Genomic DNA, 19,511 nt, shown 5'->3' on the forward strand with positions numbered 1-19,511 from the left:
GTTTTCCTTGAAATTCAAGTCAGTACCCATGAGATTCACTTAAGTGGGAACAAAAATCCCAGGAAACTGTTAAGTCCAGTGAAACCTCTTGCAATCTTTTCCAAGGAAGTCTCTCTGTCAGGACATGCAGGGGAGTTCTGAGAATAGTTTCATATCTGTACACCTTTCGCCAGACCACAAACTAATACAGACAGAGGTATCTGTTTTGAGCATATCAAACAAGTGTTTTGTTTCACCCATGTGTTTAAAGGGGATTTTCTATCATTTGCTACGTACAATGACATCATTTCTTCTTTCATTTTCGTTGAGGTGTATTAGCAGACTAACAAAACAGAAGACAATGTTTCTTTGGCCATAGCATATCCATTGTTAGCAAACATTGTCAAAACATTGTGCTCTTCTCTTTTCAGCATGGAATAAACCTTTACTTGTTCCATTGTTAGTATTGTTTTAAAAAAAGGTTTTAAAGCCAGCATCATTAATAGGGGGGATGTTGATACCAATTCTTATACATTTTCTCTGATGTGTCCTTATCAGAATAAATACATAGTCTCCATTTGTTCATGTTCCTGGTGAGAAATAGGCTTAGTGAAAATCACAAAACAAAACAATACTCTATGCTCAGAGAGGCCTTGTACCCTCATTTAGTCTAGAAATCCCAACATTCCTTGACAACTACCTTGAGATGTGACTGGCTTGTCAATTTGAGTGCTACTGAGACAGGATGGAAAACCTCTTGATTACTATTGGCAATATCTATGGAAATAGTGCAGGCCATGGACATAAAATGCAAATTTAAAGGGGATACACCCTTGCATTGTCCATTAAAATTAAAGATCCCAAACAACAGTTAAGTGTTAATACTTTGCATTGTGATTATTTGTTATCCAGTCAATCAGACAGTACCAATTATGCAAAAGCTTATCCTAGCTCTTCTGGGCAGGGCTTTAGAGTGGTTAACATACTCTTGGCTCCGAAGCTCCAAAACTAAAAAAAAATACCATTTAGCAGATTGAAGGGGTAAAGATCTGCCCGTCTCCTGGTGGAACTGCTGCAGCTCCAGTCCACAGGCTGTGAAGCAGGGCTGGAAATGGTTTTTTCACCCAAAACCTGCCACCACAAATTTGATTCAGTTTCCAGATCCCATTCATGCACTGGTTTACAATGAGTCCAAGCTTGGTCTGCCATTAATGGCTCTGTCTTGATGACCAATCTCTTGACCCTGTGAATATTGTATATGCCCCAGCATGCCAATAGCAGTAGCCTTTGGATCTTCTCTGAGATATGCCTCCTCCTGATTAAAGGAGCTACATTGCTGACATTTCCCCTCAACGATGAAAGGTGCCCAGCTGGTCCCTACACTGTTGTACAGCAAGCTAACTAACCCAAGCAAGCTATTGTGCCACATAGAAGATCCTGTTCACCACCACTCACAGCTGATGTGTGAAGTCACTCTGGCTTGAACAAGAGATGTCAAAACGATCAGGCTCTGTCTGCGTTATGAGCAACTGTCTTCTCTGGTTGAGCCACTTGAGAGACCAGCCCTACCAATTTGTTTAGGTCTTTCTTTGAACTTTTTTTCCCCTGAGGAAGGGCTACATCCTTAATGGTCAAGCAACATTGTAAAGGCTGTTCTTATAAAGCTGCTTTTGGACCCCTGGCTATGATGTTGTTCGGGCTGCTTGTCTTCAGAGTGCTGCAGTCTGATCTGAATTGCAGATATTCTCAAGAGATTCCTCCTTTGTCACTGCCCATATGAGTTGCAGGTATTCTGAAATGAAAGGCTTCCAAAAGCTCAATGGTTAAGATCAGACAAGCAGGGACGTGTTGTTGAGCCAATATATTGCACACCCCTAAAAATTAGTTTAAGTAACTGAAGGCCTAAATGCATTTTTTTGCAATGAGAAGCGTCCTGAGCTCCATGAATTATGCAAAAATGTGTCTTGTGCCATGTGAAAGTCTACACTGCGTGCTAATGAATGACTCAGTCGAAACTATCTGATATGTAAAAAAATGTCATTAAAAACAAACCGCTGCTCTTTTAAGTACCTACTAACTGCATGGAGGTCCTGCAGCTCAGACAGAAATGAGTTTCTTCTGATTTCAGAAGTGAAATGCATGCTTGCTACAGAAACCCACAACTCTGTGTTATTACATTTTTTGGGCGGATGCTTTCATCCAAAGAGATTTACATTTGTATCCATATCCATTTCTTCAGTAAGGTGCTTTGCTGGAGCAATCTAACTGAAGCATTTTGCTCAAGGGTACAACAGCATAGCTCCACCCAAGATATGAATCTACAACCTTCCAGTGAAAGACCAGGAGCCCCTGCCATTGCTCCACACTGCTGCCCATTACAAGACCATTCTGCAGTACGTGCTGAAAGATAAAACTCATGCCACTATTGCATGTTTGGTTGTATGAAGAAAAAATAGTTTTCTTTTCTGAAGACTTCTTCAGTGTCGGATTGAAACTGCGTTGCCGTGTACACTTCGCTGAGGTTGCCAAAGCTTGGCAACACAGCTAAAGTCCTTAAAAACAGGATCAGCACTACAAACGTGAGACCCCAAAGCAGCACCGCTGTTTGCACATCAGTCTAAGTTTAATTGTTGAAGTGCAATTTAAAAGCAATGAGTGTCCAGACCCGATTGAGACTACTTTAAAGCAAAGTTCCAGATAGAGGTGCGTACAAGGTATATACTGGCTCTTGTTCAGTGCGTCATACTCTTAGAAACAGCAGCTCCCCTTCTAGTCAGACAGCCATCCTATGAATGACAATGCTCAGATGTAGAAAGGCCCTTGGAAATGAGGAATTAAAGAGACTGAAATCGCAGTTGTGCAGTGGCTAACACTGTTGCCATCCAGCGGTGGGGCCCTGAGTTTGGCTCCGGACCTGGGGTGCTATCTGCATTGGGTTTCTATATTTTCCCCATGTTTGTGTGCGTTTCCTCTGGGGGTTCAGGTCTCCTCCTATGTTCTGAAGATGTACTGATTGGCTGCTGGTGTAAGTGTGTGTGTATTTGTCGCTGTGTGTCTGTCTTGCGCCCACTGCATGTCATGATAGCCTATCCCCCAAGACCCGGAGCTGAAAGATGCCATTAGAAAATAGGTGGACGGAAAAGGCAGCTTAGATGATACATTACTTGTAGGCAGGACACACTTTTAATTGTTCTTTTTTTGCTTTTAGGTTATTCTGTCTTCTGCAACAGCTGTCAACTTAGAAATGCTGGACTTTGAAGGTAAAACAAAATTAACAGATAAAAGCCAGAGTATCACAGTGACTTCTATACTGCCACCTTTTCTGATTTTTGTTGCACGGCATGACAGTTCGGTGAAAATGAGAAATGATCCTACTCCAGTTTCCTCGTTTGTGGAATCCAGCCAAGGCATCATTAAAGCACCGTCTGTTGAAATGCTGCAAGGCTTCTTCGCGTTGGGGACATTCTTAGGAACGATGTTTACTCTTGCCTAGTTCATCGTGTTCTCAGTGGATGTTTTGAATACGTTAAGTGTTTGCTCACTAGAGGCACCTTTGGATGCAGTTCTAATTTGACTTGGTTTGCCCATACTGCGTTACACGCGAGGGAAAATGCAGCTGCAGTTTTGTTTTTGTCTTTGTCTTTGAGACTGACACGACTTATTTCAGACGCCGCTGCTATTACAATCTTCCCCATGGGCTGAGAAAGAAATGTGTCAGACTATTGCAAATCTGTACAATTGGATGTTGTTCTGATTTAGCATGTTATACTCTTAACATCCCGTTGTCAAATAATAACAACGGTCATAACAGAGTGTGCTGTTAACAAGGGATGTGTCTTCATTTATCATCCTAGGTCATACACCACTCCACTGTGCTGTTCTGACCCACAATGCCATGCACCGGGAAGTACAGCACGACCTCACAATCTCGATGGAGACAGTTAAAGATGTGGAAAGCCATCTTGTAAAGGTCATGGACTGCATTAAGTTACTAGTTCAGGCAGGAGCCTGTGTTACAAGCCAGGTAGGATAACACAATTACTCAAAAAGATATGGTACTATCGCAATGACTATTGCTTTCTGCCACCTATTAGTGGTAGAGATAGGCACATTTCACCACATGAACCTAGGAAAGAGAATAACTATAACTGAGATTACACAGGACCACAAAGGCAGAAATCTGCATTTCTGCATTGCTACCAATAAACAAAAGGGCTTTCAAATTATTCACCTTTTCTGTTGCAGGACATAAAGAGCAATAAATCTGTTCTGCATCTGACTGTTCAAGAAGGGAATTATCGCCTGCTTAAGTTTTTCTTGGATCTCAGCATTGGAATGTCTGAAGATTTCATTAACATGAAGGTAATCCTGCTGTCAGGGTGTAAATGTAAGCTTTGATAAGCTTTCTCTGATGCCCACGTTTCGCCAGTGACATCAGGCTCCTCCAGTTTTATGGTAAATTTTACTTCGGTATTTTTTTTCTTCTTGGAATGAAGCCGACCTGTGTGTTTTAACTTGAAGGCAGCCTCCTGGTTTTTGGAGTCTACATGTTTTCCCTGTGCTCTCTTGGGGTTTTGCCAGGTCCTGTGCTTTCCGCCCTCCTCTCAAAGTTAGGGCTGTGGTTGACTGATCACTATCTGGGATTGGATAGAGAAATTGTTGAGGGGATTTGCTCCCAGTGCATCCAGTCTGGGCAATGCTAGATTATTGTGACATCATTCATCTGACATGCACTACACCAGTATTGTCCCCTTATCCTTTAGACACTTTTAGTGGCCTGGCACCACTCATTTGTCGCTGCAGTCTGACTGACCCCCTCTGGGCTCATAGATATGTTTATCCTCTTTTTGGCAAGACTGAGAAGATTTGTTTCGTCTCCTGATCCTCCCTGTTCTCTTCCATCTCCCAGCTCTTATCCTTTTGCTCTCCACCCTGTCCCTCGGGGGTAGTCTCTTGTGTTGCGTGTGGGGTGCACTCTGTCATTTTCTCCGTGAGGCCAATAATGCTCTCTCACCTCACATTTTCTCCTCATCTAGGCACAGCGGGTGTGTTATGATTCACTCCCATCACGGCTTTAGCTTGCCTGCCTCTCCTTCATTCTTTTCCTCCAGATCTTCTTAATGATCTTTAGAACTACCTCTACCTCGCTCTGATCCACCTGCCTGTGATTAGGACACGGCATTCACTAGGATTTACTGTGTGGTTTGTGTGGTGAACTACAGTGAGATGATGCACTGTTGTCTGGTCAGGCAGTCCCTCCCTCCTTCATTCACAAACACTAGCTATCGGCACACTTCACCTCTCAGCCTGGCAAACAGTCTACCTATCTTTTCACTACTGGTAAATATTAATAAATTATTCTTACACTTATATAAGTGCTCTTCTGGATACTCCACTAAAAGCGCTTTACAGGTAATGGGGTCTCTCCTCCCCCACCTCCAGTGTGCAGCCCCACTTGGATGATGTGACAGCAGCCAGACTGCGCCAGTCCGCTCACCACACCAATGATAATGCGCTCTAATGCTCTCAGGAGTATCGATAATTCCAAGGATGCCCAACCCAATAGTTCCTTTCCCTCCATTGAATGCAGCTCATTCTTCCAAGCACCCCGAACTCAAAACTGATGTGTGTCTAATTTACCACCTATTTCTGGTTGCTTTTAGCAGCCATCTTGGCTCAAGGGCACACACTACAGGGCTGAGCTGGAGCCAAGATGGTGGCTTCCAACAGAAGCCTCTTCTCACTCTGTCACACACTACCAGAGAAATAACATCAAGTGAGCATGATGGGCCTAATGGAGTCCTCCCATTTTCTGGCAATCTTATGTTAAGATCATGCATTGGAGTTGAATAAAGTAAAGGTTTGATCCAGAAACGTTCTATTTTCTCTTAATAATGCAAAGTGCAAGTGGCATTCTGGTACAGCAGTGTCGATAAATGACGCTAGATGTTTCCAAAAGCTTGGCAAAGATGTCCTTCCTTTTATGAACACAACTGTACGTGCATACTGTACATGGTAGGTCACCTCTACTTTTCTGGCAATCTTATGTTAAGATCATTCACTTGAGTTGAATAAAGTAAAGGTTTGATCCTGAAATGTTCTATTTTCTCCGAAAAATGCACAGTGCGAGTGGTAGCAGTCTTAATAAATGACGTTAGATGTTTTCAAAAGATTGTCAAAGATCTTCTTCCTCTTAGGAACACAACCGTACGCGCATACATCTTCAGAAAGAAGTTGCCATGGTGATCCCCACGGCGCAGGGCCTCTTCATCCCTTCTGTATTCCGACCGTTTCAAGGGCTAATTTTCTGTGCCGCCAGGCTCACGGGAACAGCGCTCTCCACATGGCAGCCGGCCTAAGGAACGAGGTGTACCAGGAGGAGATCGTGAAGCTGCTGCTGTGCCACGGAGCCGAGCCCAGCATCCGTAACCTGGACAATGACCAGCCCATCCACCTGGTGCAGCCCGGGGAGGAGGGTGACCGGGTAGGCACTCGCGGCGGTTTGAGTGGGTTCTGATTAGTGGAACCCCACCAGCAAACCTCTCCTGAAAGCGCATGTACAGTATGGATTGGCTCAAGATAAAAACAGCTGAAAGCAGACGTAAGCTGGAAATATTCTTTAAGTTCTAGGTGTGCCTCCTCTTAGCTACGCTTGCAAATCGGGGAGCACACATTTCTCAGATCCTTGGCGATTGACTAAAATACATTTTCTGTTAATGGAGGGCAAACCGTTTCATGCCAGAATCACCAGCATTTGTATGCAGTGCACAGCACCAGTGGCAAAAGAATATAAGCGATGTTTCATGTGTTGTTGAACTGACCAGCAGATGATCAACTGCTATTTTCAACAGTCTGCACACACTCCGGATTAATCCAATGGACAACACGCCTATGCTTCCAAAGTTTACAGCAGAGCAAAAAACGAGCTGATCTATGTTTACCATTTGCCAAGGCTTTCTCTTCCAAGTTAGTATATTCTTAAAGAGCTGGCAGGGTTAAAGAATGCCAGGGAATTAAATTGAACAGGGATCAAAGTGAAGGACCAAAAGAAATACTGCCAATGTCATGTCATTTGGTTTGTACCAACATGCAACATTCCCACAGATTCCAAAAGGTGGTCAACGAGTTAATGAAAATGTAGGAAAATTAAATGCATATTGATGGGTTTATTTCTTCTGTAATAGTGTCTAGAATACTTTGTTTTCTTCTTCATGGAGTACGTCAGATGCTAACGGAGGCACCTGTGTCTCGGACTAATTGCACACGTTTTATGTTGCATAATATTAATTATGTATTTACAGATAAGGCAGCTGTTGAGAAGGGGGAAAACATTCCTGTCAGCCAGTCATCGGAGTTCAACATGCCAGGAAACCTGAAGAGATAACGATATTTTACTACTGAATAATCGACCCAGCAATCTTTAGCTATGATAAATTTGTACTTATCGTGAAAGTCTTGATGCGTAATAATACACCAATTTGTGATGTAAAGATTGAAACTGTTTGAAACCGATGTTGAACGATATTCTGTGGATTTGCTATTCCTGGTCTCAGAAGAAGACTAATTCTGAAATCTGTAGCATATGTGACATGTATAAGTTAATCTGAGACTGAAGAACTAATTAATAGTTTTTCAAAACATTACTGAAAAAACACTCTATTGGTTTCAGACAAGACATTTTTGGGACTGGGAGTTAGATTGCCTCAAAGGATGATAGAGTCTTTTAACTAGATTACATTAAAAAGTCATTTTTTTCTTCCAGTTCTCAATATTTGTGCCTAGAATTTAGCATCGTCATGTACAGATGCTTACATGGCTAGAAGCTAAAATAAAGCAGGACCAGTAGTCTTTAAAGTAGATTCCATACTTTAAAATGGTCACATCCTTTCATTTATAATCAAACTACATTGTCTTGGCTGTTGCAAGGTATTTTTTTAGTTTTATATTCCTATTTATTATCAATGAATCAATTAGATCATCTGATATAGGTTTCACATTGAACAACTCAGTGACAACTCATTCATTTTGGTAAAAAGCTATTTGTTGAAGTCATGGAGAGATAAGTATAACTGAAGTATTTTGGGATGTTTTGGGAGAGATTCTGAAGTGATGCTGCTGAAACAATTGATTGTGCATATTTAGAAATGGTCCACACTGTGCCCTGGGATGTGGAAAATGTACACAGAACTGTATTTCACATGAAATAGTCAGATACCTTAGGGTTGAGATTCAAGATTTATTTGAAAACTAATCACAATACATTGAACAAAGACAGCCGGACTGAATGGTCAGTATTTCAAAACACGAGACAGTTCATGCAACAGGCAAGCAAGTTGAACTAACTGTAACAAGTAATCTTCACTTTACTGGGATTGAGAGGGGGATATGTGTTAGCAGTAAAAACTGAATGGCAGAACCGAATAATAAAAAAGTAACTAACCAATCAGATATATTCTGGGAAGAAAAGCATAAAGAGGATAGAAACCAAGTCAAAGTCCAGTGTATATAAGAATTAAACAAGATGTTGGTAAAAAGGAATTTTAATTTTCCAGTTAACACTTAGTTAAAGAACTTAAAAGGCCTTTGAATACTGAGGAATTAATTTAAAAATGTGCGATTATTGTGGATAGATATGTTTTTGCGAAACCCAGTGCTGATTACAACTTCTATGTTTTCATTAATTTATGCAACAAATATGGAACTTTCTGCTACCAAGATTCAGTTCCATTGTACCAAGGGTAGTCATAAATAGGTAGTCTAAAAATGTCTAGATCATCGCAAATCATTAGCCAAAGATTTTTTTTTTTTTGCAGTGAAAATGTACCTCTTTGCCAAAGTCTTTTTGTCTTGATGGGCTTACTCTCTCATGGTATATTCAGCTGGCAATATGATTGTGTGAAAATTCTGTCTACGTCTACCCCGCTAATGTTAGAGAGCACAGAGCGATTCATTTAATTGGCCAGTAGCATTATTCTTAGCTTTGTAGACAACACAGATGTTTTAATATTCCTTCCATATAATTGCATGAATTTATACACATAAAGATTTTCTTCCTGGTGATTCAGGTGTTTCGCAATAGTCCTTTGATTCCATGGATGATTCTTATGGAATGCTGACAGGCAAATCTCAGTTGCTCAAGCCCAGGTAATTAGGAGAGCAAATATGAACACAAACATCAAAGAGGCTTGTTCACAACACCTGTTGTTTGAAATCGTTCACTAGGAACGTTGTGAAAGTCAAGACAACAGGAGCAAATTGGAAATGTCAAGTATTCCTTTAGTCTTGTGTAGTGTTTAACAAGAGGACTCCTTTTGACAGCAGTATTATTCTCTTGCATTTTGAAACGTAATGTGCAATGAAAGCTATACTGTATTCATAACTGGAATTTCCTTTAGAGCAGTTCAATATTTAGTTTGGAATTGGAACAAACTGCTTTTCTTAGCATCCTGTTTCTATAATCGGACAAATCTTTCAGCAGCTTGGGGCACAGCCTCCTGAGACTACTGAGGGATGAAGCGGTTAGTTATCCGTTAGGATTTCTGTGAAATGAATTTGTTGATTGCCATGCAGTCATCTTTAATGTTTTAATTTTTTGGAAAGCTTACCGACAAGAAAATCCCGAAAGGCTCTTCAAACATTTGCAAACGTCCGAGGTAGAATGTATTGTTCTTGTTATTCTGTTTTTATGTCATATGGTGACACATGCTACTAACACTTTTAACTCTTGCTGTGCACTTTCTTGTTTCATTGATCAAGTAAGACAAGAGTTTGGCAAAAGCACACCATGTAGAAGTCTTGTATCTTTCTGGTAATTCTCCACCTCAATGGTTAATGTTCTCATCCTGCACATTTTGATGCTCGTTATGTTTGTAGCTTCCAAATGATCTCAGCGACTGTTCTATTTCATGGTGTAGACATTTTATTCACCACTCACACTGTGAAAAACTGAAATGGATTGTATTCTTGAATGTTTTAATGTTGCACAAGCCTAATAAATTAAATTCTCTTTATGTGAGTCATCTTTGTGTGCTGATCAGGTGTGGACAACAAATAACAGATGATCACACCTTAACTTAGATTATACATATAGGTTGTCCTGCTAAGACAATAGTTGATATGATTCTTTTTCTGCACCTCCTACGTATCCCAAATTATTTTAGCATCGCCTTATAAGGAAGGACATTTGACAATTTTGTTTGGAGACTGCAAACTGGCTTAGTGGAGTTTTAAATTACTTGGCCAGATCTTCAAGCCTTCACAGGCAAAAATGACATTTGCCACAAATCTTCATGTTATACAATGTGTTTTTGGCTTTTCTGTATATGTGATATGTAAGTGTTGATTTTGCTTTTGTTCTTGGTTTAACTGTTTCTCATAACAGATGTCTTATGTGAAAGAGTCCCATAGACATTCTTCCTTCTATAGGTGCCTTCTGGGCATTATGAAGAATGCATCCTAATTTACATTCCCACTTTCCTAATACCGGCCCTGTTGAGACTTCCTCTCTAATAATTTAAATAAGATATATACAGTCACCAAAGAACCTTCGATAGCACATAGACTTGAAAACCAACACTAGCAATTCTTGGTATTAGAGAAATGTTCAAGTAAGGTTTAAATATTTTTAATTAATGTACCTTATGGAAGAAAACAGGATTTGCTTTGTACCGGTTCATGCAGATTGCAGGTATTTTCTACCATGCTGTTGCTGTTTTTATGCTTATGAAGTGCACAGGAACACCAAGCATAAATTAATTAAATGAATTAACAGTCTTGTACTTGAAATGACCATTACCTAGAAAATCTGCAGATTGTTTTCTACATCTTTATCAGACAAATAAGCAAAATGAGGGATTTTCACTTGACTTCCTTACTACTTCTCATACTAGGAATTCAATCTCAAAGACTTTCTGGGAACAGGGACATTATTTTTTTTCTTAAAACTAAAAAAACAACACATAAGTGAACCTTTGACTTGTTCATGATAAAGTGTGATTTTGACAAGTGCTGATCAGAGAGGATGAAGGAAGTAGTTTGCATGAAATTCAGAGAGTTCTGTTCTGTTTTATTTGGATGCAATTTTATTTTCTAACCGTATCCTCAGTTCAGCAGGATCTCTTAGATTGTTGCTAGTCAAAATAGGCCCCAGTGTTTGCGCATGGCTTTTCAGAGATATGAAGTTTCATTTTTGATTATGACTCCGTTATGTTTCTTGCACTTTATGCCGATTCCCATGGGGTTTAACACAAAAGTTGATATGAATGTAAAATCATGTAAAAACAGATGATCAACCCCTCTGTGCTGACTTCCCTTGTTCTTGGTATTTTTCCTTCTTTCCCAGACCCATGGTGCGTGGAATGAACATGCGGTGAAATTGTCTGTGAGTAACCTAGGACTTTGGCTTTAATTTCCTCTTGTTTCTTCCCACCAATGTAAAAACATTATTTCTCATTGTTTTGCCTTTTGATCTGGCAGTGAGTTGAATTATTTGTTTACACCCTTTTCTCTGTACTGGCTCTGTGCCCGGTCTTTCCCAATTCCCAGTTATTTGCCTTTTGAGCAGGCAGTAGCAGCACTCAGCACTGTAAAGACTGCTGAAACACCTTTATTTTGAAACACTTTTCCCCACAAGTAATACTGCTTTCCTAAAATGACTTTGCTATGAAGCACTTTACCTATTGAATTGGGTATCCTCATTCCTGGTCCTGGAGAACTGGTGTATCTGTAGGTTTTTTAGGCATCTTTAAAGCACCATTACATAAAAAAACTGAGAGAAGTTGATAAATTGGTCCAATAAAGCCAATAGGATGCTGGCTCGTGTCATTAAGAGTCCATCTGGACTGGAAACCTGTAGTTCACTGGTTCCCAATTCTGGTTCTGGTGACTTGTTTTCATTCCAGCCATTAGATCACTGAAGCCTTACGTGATCTAAGGAGCTGCTTCAATTGAATATTTGCATGTTGTTTCTAATCACAAGTTTGGGATTTTATTTCACTTACAAAACACAATGGTTAAAAGCTGCAACGTGTTTAAGACTTGGGAACAAACAGTTCAAATTAATCATATTATTATTCAGTCAATGAAGGGTTTGATTGTGTTACTAAGGGCTGGTCTGGAACAAAACCCAATAGGTATGTGAGTCACCGGGACGAGGATTGGGAATCACTGCAGCAGACGTACTATCCAACACAAGGATTAGGGACCCCCTGTCGTATATAGTACCGCTCCTCTGAAATTTGTTAACAGTGAAACACTGTTGCCCACAACCAATACTGTTCAAGTTAAGGCGAAACAGCGATTTGTTTGCTCATCACCAATCATAAACTAAAAAAATCAATTGTTCTAATTACTATCCTGTTGGTTTACTAGGTGGGTGCTGATGGCAGACATCTCTGCAATATCCTGCTGTCACCGATGTCCTGATACACTGACCGTGTGAACCACAGGCATTTTGAAAGACATTTTCATCCTAAAGCTTAAGGACATGTGAGGACATGTTATTGGGAAAATGCACTCCTCCCCTACAGATTATTTTTTCCTTAAGTGAGGGGAAATCCAAGCAAAGAATCTCTCAGGCAAACCACTAAAAACACAACATGTCACCTTGAGCAAACACTTAAGGGCAATCAATGGTAATATTGACATAATTTAAGGTTGTTGTCACAGGCACCTGTTCCACAGATAGAATCTCACCTCACAACTAAAGAAAGGTAGAAATATATAAGGTTTGCTGAGTCATCTGATGCCCACTCCTTTGCTTCTTCAAACTTAGTCTGCCATACTCATGTCTGTGGGGTTTGAGAAATTAAGCCGGAGGTGGAGACAGTGAATATGAAATCTAGGGGGAAAGGCGGGGGAAATGGGAAATTACCTGGCAAAAGCAGCTCACTGCACCTGCTAGTCCAAAATCATTTCCTTGTGACTGTGCAGCTTGAGCAGCGGCCTTTTGAATGGGACATTCTACTGAGCTTCAGTGCACTGTTTAGTTATTAAGGCTACCACTGTGCATTGCTGAGAAAGCCTGGGTGTAATTTAGCTGGAACACTCTGCCCCAGAGTTGGTTTCAGTTAAGACTGCAGTTATTACCTTTTTTGGAGGGTATTAATTCAGTGCAGCTATAGTTTAAATTTTTCATGATCCTTTAAGATGATACCATTAGGCATTCGTGTGAAATGGCATTTTGTCCTTCAAAGCAACAGTAGTTTGTTTTATTCTCCTTCCACTAATACCTTCAGTCAAGAATTAGGTTAAATATTTACTGCAATAGCAATTACCCTGTGTTGAATGCATACCCATATTTCGGTATCCCAAAATATCAAGGCTGTTCCAGAACCAGAGTGGAAATGTACAGTATTGGTCTCCTTTGATATGAGAATATTATGTTAACATCCTTGATAAATGACCTTTATTTTAAGCTCCCTTTTTCATACAAAATCATGCAGAACTTACAAGACTGAGAGTACGCTCTGAACAGACTCGTCTTACTGTTGCGTGTTACTGTTATGCACAACCTTCTGAATGTCTGCTTACGTACTGTTCGAACACATACTAGCTGTGCACTCGAAATATATTTTAAGGGAAAAGCAAATTTGTAACGTATTGGTAACCAATAAGTAGGCATATTGTAAATCCTTCTTTGGCGTTTTATTCCCAAAAAAAACTTGCTGGTACTTCGACGCCTTTAGGAAACGGGACTCTGGCGTTTACGCAAAAACGCGTTTTTGGTTCATAGGTGGTATCTGAAGATAACAGCTACCTGCCTGTAATTATATATTAGGGGGTCTTAGAGAAGAAGCCTTCTTCTTCCGTTTTTTTATGTGGAAAGAAAAGTATTTTCTTGCATGTCTGCAGGTAGGTCACAGTCAGCTGTCTCGGCAAACGGAGCAAGCGTTCCCTGTCAGCTCTTAGAAAGTGGTAGAAGGTTTGTAATTAGTCTCGGCCCTGTACCAATTATCCAGAACTCCCCTCATTCAGGAGTTTGATGACTGTAACCAATTGGACTGGACTTCAGCAGAAAAAAGGGTAATTGTGGGAGTGTTTGATACATTGTTTTTCCCGCCTGTGCCTGTATATAAATTGTCTGTTAAGAACGTTGTAGTCAGAAATAATGGAGGCAAATTTCCATTAGTAAAAGAGGAGGAACTACAGTACATAAAGTTGCATTTGTTGAAAGTATTGGAAATTCTAGTTTAAAGAGGGTATTTTCAGAACCAAGGCCTGAACTAAACAGATCAGGTACAGACACCAGCTAGCACTGGTGATTAAGGCACCAGCTGGACCACAATCACAGCAGACAGAAATCTGTCGGGTCCAGGCTTGTAAAACACTGCTATAGACCTCCTGAAACAGATTTGTTTTCCATTTTTACCCTTTCTCATCCGTGCTTTCAGAAGGAAAGGGGTGTCTTCTCGTAACTTGAATACAGTTGTTTGGCAAAACAAGTATATACAAACGTTCGAAAATACTACTATCCACTCAGTATGTGAAAAAGACTTGTCCAATTATTAAGTAAAATGAAGCGCATTGCGAGTGCACGTTTGAAATGCTGTAGGATTTGATCTGTATCCCCCACATTTAAGTGAAGATACTGTAGTGTTTGTGTAACCAAAGTCCAAATCCTTCCATTAGTACCCCTTTACTCGCTCACACTTCGATACCATGGAGAAGCGAGGTTTTTTTTTGCGTAAAAACGCGTCTAAAGAGCCAAAGCACACCAGGGATTTGACATTTCTGAATGTTATCTCCTTTAACGAAGCACAGATTTGTAACGATCTGGTGAAGGGAACATCTGAATGTTACCTTTTGCCTTGCACAAGGTACACTACTACGTGGTAGTCTCGGTCATAGGAATGATAAGCAAACGCATTTTACGAAATAGATTTTTTTATTCATTAAAAAAAGATATTTAAAATTTGTTCGAACCTGAAAATATATAGAATTGTGATTTGCATTTTAAGAAAACAAGTCACCTTCTTCACAGACCGCAATACAATTCACTCCATTCCACGACATTTCCCTTGCATTCCACATTCATTCTCTCCAGATACAGGTGGAGGGTACTTAGTGCACACAGATCTAAGAGGGTCTTTCATTTCGCAGAACACCGCACAAACACTGGTATTCCGAAAAGAACACTTGGCAAAGGCGAAGCATATTTACATGCCAAGAATACTTTTAAAGGTAACACATATCCAGGCTGGCTAAATCCCTTCTGATATAGTTCTCCTCTGTCACGGGTGAAGGATACAGGCAGTCTGAGGGAGGGTAGGGAACGTATTCGGGATTTCTCGTGTTGTCATAGGAACCAGAAAAATGCGACAAACAGTAGCAGTACTGAAGGCTGCAGTGCTGGTAATGATGATCTTCCGGGATAGAGCTGTATACAGAGTCCATGCGAGTGGGAGAGCTGTAACATGACGAAGACGAGGAATAACACTGAGGTGGCGAGTAGCCGCTGTAATCAACTGGGCTCGGGAGATTGGACGAATCACACGGAGAGCTTGGAGCCTTAAAAAACAAACAGGACAGACACTGTCAGAGCTCTGGAGATCCATTCGGTTCGACTGTTTTAGAACAGCACGCCTCAGTGCGAGGTGGCAATCACGACATGGGCTCGTCCTTTGAAAGCCTACATTTTGCGGTTGCAAATGTAAGTTGTACTACAAGAAAGCAGGAAAAGTGTTATTTATCGCATATCGGAGCTAGAGCTAGACCCAGACCATGCAATTAATTATAGCAAAATTTTGAATTTGTATTTAAATATCGGCGAGTCCTGTACTGCGTGTAACAGCATCCAGAACTGCCATATTAATATTATTATTGATTTGCAGTACACCGTGTCCTGTCGTCTGTTCTTGAACAATGTCTGTATTTATCTCGTCACAGTTTACAGAATACTCTTTGAAACGATCTCTTTTCACTTGCTGCCTAAAATCCCACTGTACCTTTTCAATAAGGAAATAATGCAACGCATCAATACACGAATGGCTACAATTAATATAATCTACAGACAACTGCTTCTGTGTACTCTTAAGTAAATAGCAGCCTAACTACTGTTACACCACGTACGCTCATTAAGTCGTTATTGTTTAGTTTCAAAATGTTCAACTGGATATAAATTTGATTTCGGTTTGTCTGGTATAAAACGAAACAATGTACATTAAACATATACATTGCAATCGTACTGTGTTGTGTTAATCGTCCAATAATTCTGATCCCAGTTCTAATTCCACTGGTTCTCCCCCACTTGTTCTACAATGACTTTCAGCGCCAATGTGGTCCTTACCATTCCCAGACTGTAAAGGTCAGATCCTGGATGAAAGGTCCCAGAAGGGGCGTGCTGGGTAGAGGAAGCCGGTGGCAGGACGTTACTGGTGAAATTGTCACTCTGAAGAATCATGTCAATAAGCTGTTGATTTTCATAAGCACTGGGTATCATCTGGTCGTAGCAAATGTTGTCCGTGTACTGTCTAAATTGGAAATGGTTGTTTTCAGCCACCGAGCTTGCTGGGCTATAGTCAAAATAAGGGGCTTAAGAAAAAAAAGGGAGAAAAAAGAGACATTTAAATGAGTCAGGGCTTCGGGGGGTGATGTCATGAGAGCATCAGCCAACAGATAAATCACATTTAAATGCAACTTTATAAAGAGGGCTGAATGAACGTCAAAGAAAGGAGTATATTACCAATTGTTTCTTTTTCCTCCAATTAAGTCTTAACGTTGTGCCTGACGGTGGTTGACACTTAATGTAAGTTTAAGCCTGGATGTAAAGCCTCGCCTAATTTATGCTGATGTTACTGTTCTATCTGAAGTTGTTCTATGCTTAATTTTAACAAAGAGTTAATGCAAAATCTTTATGAAGGAAAATTGTTAATACTGTGTTACTTTCTGAACTATTTGTTTGCTGTCCATCAGTGAACGTATTTCTTTAGGTTGCAATTTTTAATACAGTATTTAGCAATCCATAATGCAGTATCTTTACCAAGGACAATACTCAAATTTAGTGACTGCAAAACTGTAGCTTTGTTGATGAATTCTGACTTGTTATCTCTGATCCTTATGTCTGAAAACGTAATTTCCCTTTTGATGTATTACTTGCTCACGAAATGTTAAAATGTCAAAAAGATTGCATATTAAAACACTGGAATCCTGTTTATTTCTATTTGTTTAAATCTCATTGTTGTTGTTTTTTTTTATTCTTAACGGAAAGTTTTACTAAAATGTCAGTCTGACATTTTACATTTTGCTTGATGGCGATTTTGCATTTTGCATCTTGATGGCGAGTTAAAGAGTCTCCTTACGACTTGTTTTAGCAAAACAAGCAAAGTAAAGGAGAAACTGTGCTGCTTTTAGAAGAAAGCGATTGTCTGTATAGCGGATTGCAAATGCCACCAATCTGAAAAACAAATAGCTGTATATAAACAGTCTTCTTGGAGTGGAGTATCTAATTTCAATATGAATCGGTAAACTGAAGTAGTCGGTATGTGCTTCTAGCTTGAGTCGTTATAAATCATTTTTACCTACCAGGAAAGGATGTGGAACATGCTTCTGGATACTGCGCGTTGTGATTCTGGGATATATATAAAAAAGAAAAGAGAAAATACTCAGTAAGCCGAAAAGGTCTCACAGAATTAAAAGCCTCAGTCCGATAACGGTGCGTTTTATTTTTCGTCCGGGTAAGTATTTTTCAAGCCATTTTCACTCTATATATCTCACTAAATAAAAACGCGGGTCGAATATACCGTTTGAAAGCGGAATTTAAAAATGCGGAAAGCCTACAATACAACGGTTCAGATGAACCGTTTTTTCCCTTGTTGGAACCATGCCACATCTGCTGCAGTGCCTTAAGTCATTGGAGATATTTCATTATTTTTTATTATTTGCTTGCATAGTTATTTGATTAGTCATGTCTCCTCCCTCCATTTATTCCCTGGAAAATCGTATGGGAGTATTTTTATAACTCCTAAGGCTATTATAAACCATTGCAACGGTGCTTTTTATTTAACAGTATACAATACATATGCGTGGTACGCAGCTGTTAACATTTACTCTTTATAAACAGTCTTAAACGGTTTATCCGTTAGATGAGAAATTGGGATTTCGCAGTACAGAGTCTCCAGAGTCTAATTGCACATTTGTTCAAATTAATTAGTTAATTGGGATTGTGCGGCGCTTTTCATGTCAAATAATCCAAAAATGTCAAACTGCAACAATATTGTCGAACTTTTCTGGACAGGATTTATTCATTCAGACAGCACATTGGTTACCTAAAGTGAAGAAGAAACTGCGCTGTTTGCGGCTCATAATGTGCCTTATTCATGACATTAAACTTAATCATACCAACTTTTCCTGTTACAGTAAAACTGGTAATATGTTTCTTCTGTCCTAAAACTGAAGCTCACCAAACCTTTCACTAAAATGAAAATGTTAGGACGTCTTTCATGCATCACACAATCCTTTAAACGAAATGCACTTGGCTTAAATAAACCAAGCAAAAGGCGTGTCCTGGTGTCATGGTGTACGACGCTGTCACGTCATGCTGAAACCTGAGTTAGTGTATGTGCAGATTATAACATACGCGTCCGGGCATATTATTTTCACCCAGTGCTGGAGTTTAGTCTGCGCTTGTGTGGGTTTAAGAGGAAGTGGTGGATCCGGCCCATTAAAACAAAGGGCTCATTGTACAAATCAAACATTACAGATAATCAAATAGTATTTCGTAGAAAAGCCTAAACATTTCCTCTGTTAACATGTTAAAGGCTACCAAGGCTTTATCCTAACGTCTGTATTCAAGTCTAAACGTTATAATGCGATTCAGTCTTTCCCCAATACACGGAAACAGACATTTTTATTTACTGTCTTTTGACCGCTTTTCCAGCTGCTGTAGCCAGTTGTGATCGTAGGAGTGTTGATCTTTGATTGTAGGAGCGTGGCTTCCGTGGTACAATGTCAAGGTTACGTTGTGCTAAAGCCCTTAAACCGGAATGACCTGGAAGTTTCCATATTGGAGTGCATGCGGTATCCGAATTAATGATAATAATATTGCTTGGACCTGATCGTTTTCGGACTGCATGGTGACTTTGCGGTCGAGTTCAGATAGGGACTGGAGCGCCATTTGTGCAGTTTTGACTGTCTGTCCTCTGTGTGCACGTGGGGCTCCGGTTTCTGTCCACCATTAGGAACAAAAAAAAACATTCTTCCAAAGTTAAACGGAGTCTCAAAATTGTCCCCCTGTGCTTGCCTGTGTATATGTGCCTTTATAAGGACTCGCGTCTCGTCCAGGACGCGGTCTGCCAGTTTATGTTCGGCCCTGGACAGGGAAAAGGGATTTGGGGGACAAGGGACGGGAGGAAAGTGTTTCACTCTTGCCGTGCCATGCTTCTTACCGTGGCTGCTTTTGTTGCCGCTTGAAGCGCCCTTCGCTGTTGAAGTAACTCTTTCACCGTTGTCTTCACTCGGACACCCTGGTATACCTTCGGCTTATCTGTAAAATGCACCAATATATTCCAGTATTATGAAATTGTATGTGATTTTGA

At 40.2% G+C, this 19,511-nt stretch overlaps 2 protein-coding genes across 6 annotated transcripts in view; one reads left to right on the forward strand and one right to left on the reverse strand.

Annotated features, from left to right (window-relative positions):
* The window catches only part of LOC102691973 (POU class 2 homeobox associating factor 1), an 84,300-nt gene extending 74,311 nt beyond the window's left edge, over window positions 1-9,989 (forward strand). For all 5 annotated transcript variants that reach the window (XM_015337571.2, XM_015337572.2, XM_015337575.2 and 2 more), the window contains 5 exons: window positions 3,188-3,239; window positions 3,834-4,003; window positions 4,225-4,341; window positions 6,299-6,463; window positions 7,281-9,989. In XM_015337571.2, the coding sequence (XP_015193057.1) occupies window positions 3,188-3,239; window positions 3,834-4,003; window positions 4,225-4,341; window positions 6,299-6,463; window positions 7,281-7,355 (579 nt within the window). In that variant the 3' untranslated portion in view covers window positions 7,356-9,989. The remainder of the gene's footprint in view (window positions 1-3,187; window positions 3,240-3,833; window positions 4,004-4,224; window positions 4,342-6,298; window positions 6,464-7,280) is intronic.
* A 4,855-nt stretch (window positions 9,990-14,844) lies between these two features.
* linc.pou2af1 (lnc RNA pou2af1) lies at window positions 14,845-19,481 on the reverse strand (the record flags this gene model as incomplete). The annotated part of the gene is made up of 4 exons (XM_015337368.2): window positions 14,845-15,486; window positions 16,265-16,509; window positions 17,500-17,545; window positions 19,362-19,481. Coding segments are annotated over 4 exons (744 nt in total), but the record flags the coding sequence as incomplete, so codon positions are not given.
* Between the last annotated feature and the right edge of the window lie 30 nt (window positions 19,482-19,511).

Source organism: Lepisosteus oculatus, chromosome 23 (assembly GCF_040954835.1).
Source record: "Lepisosteus oculatus isolate fLepOcu1 chromosome 23, fLepOcu1.hap2, whole genome shotgun sequence".
Classification (NCBI taxonomy): Eukaryota; Metazoa; Chordata; class Actinopteri; order Semionotiformes; family Lepisosteidae; genus Lepisosteus; species Lepisosteus oculatus.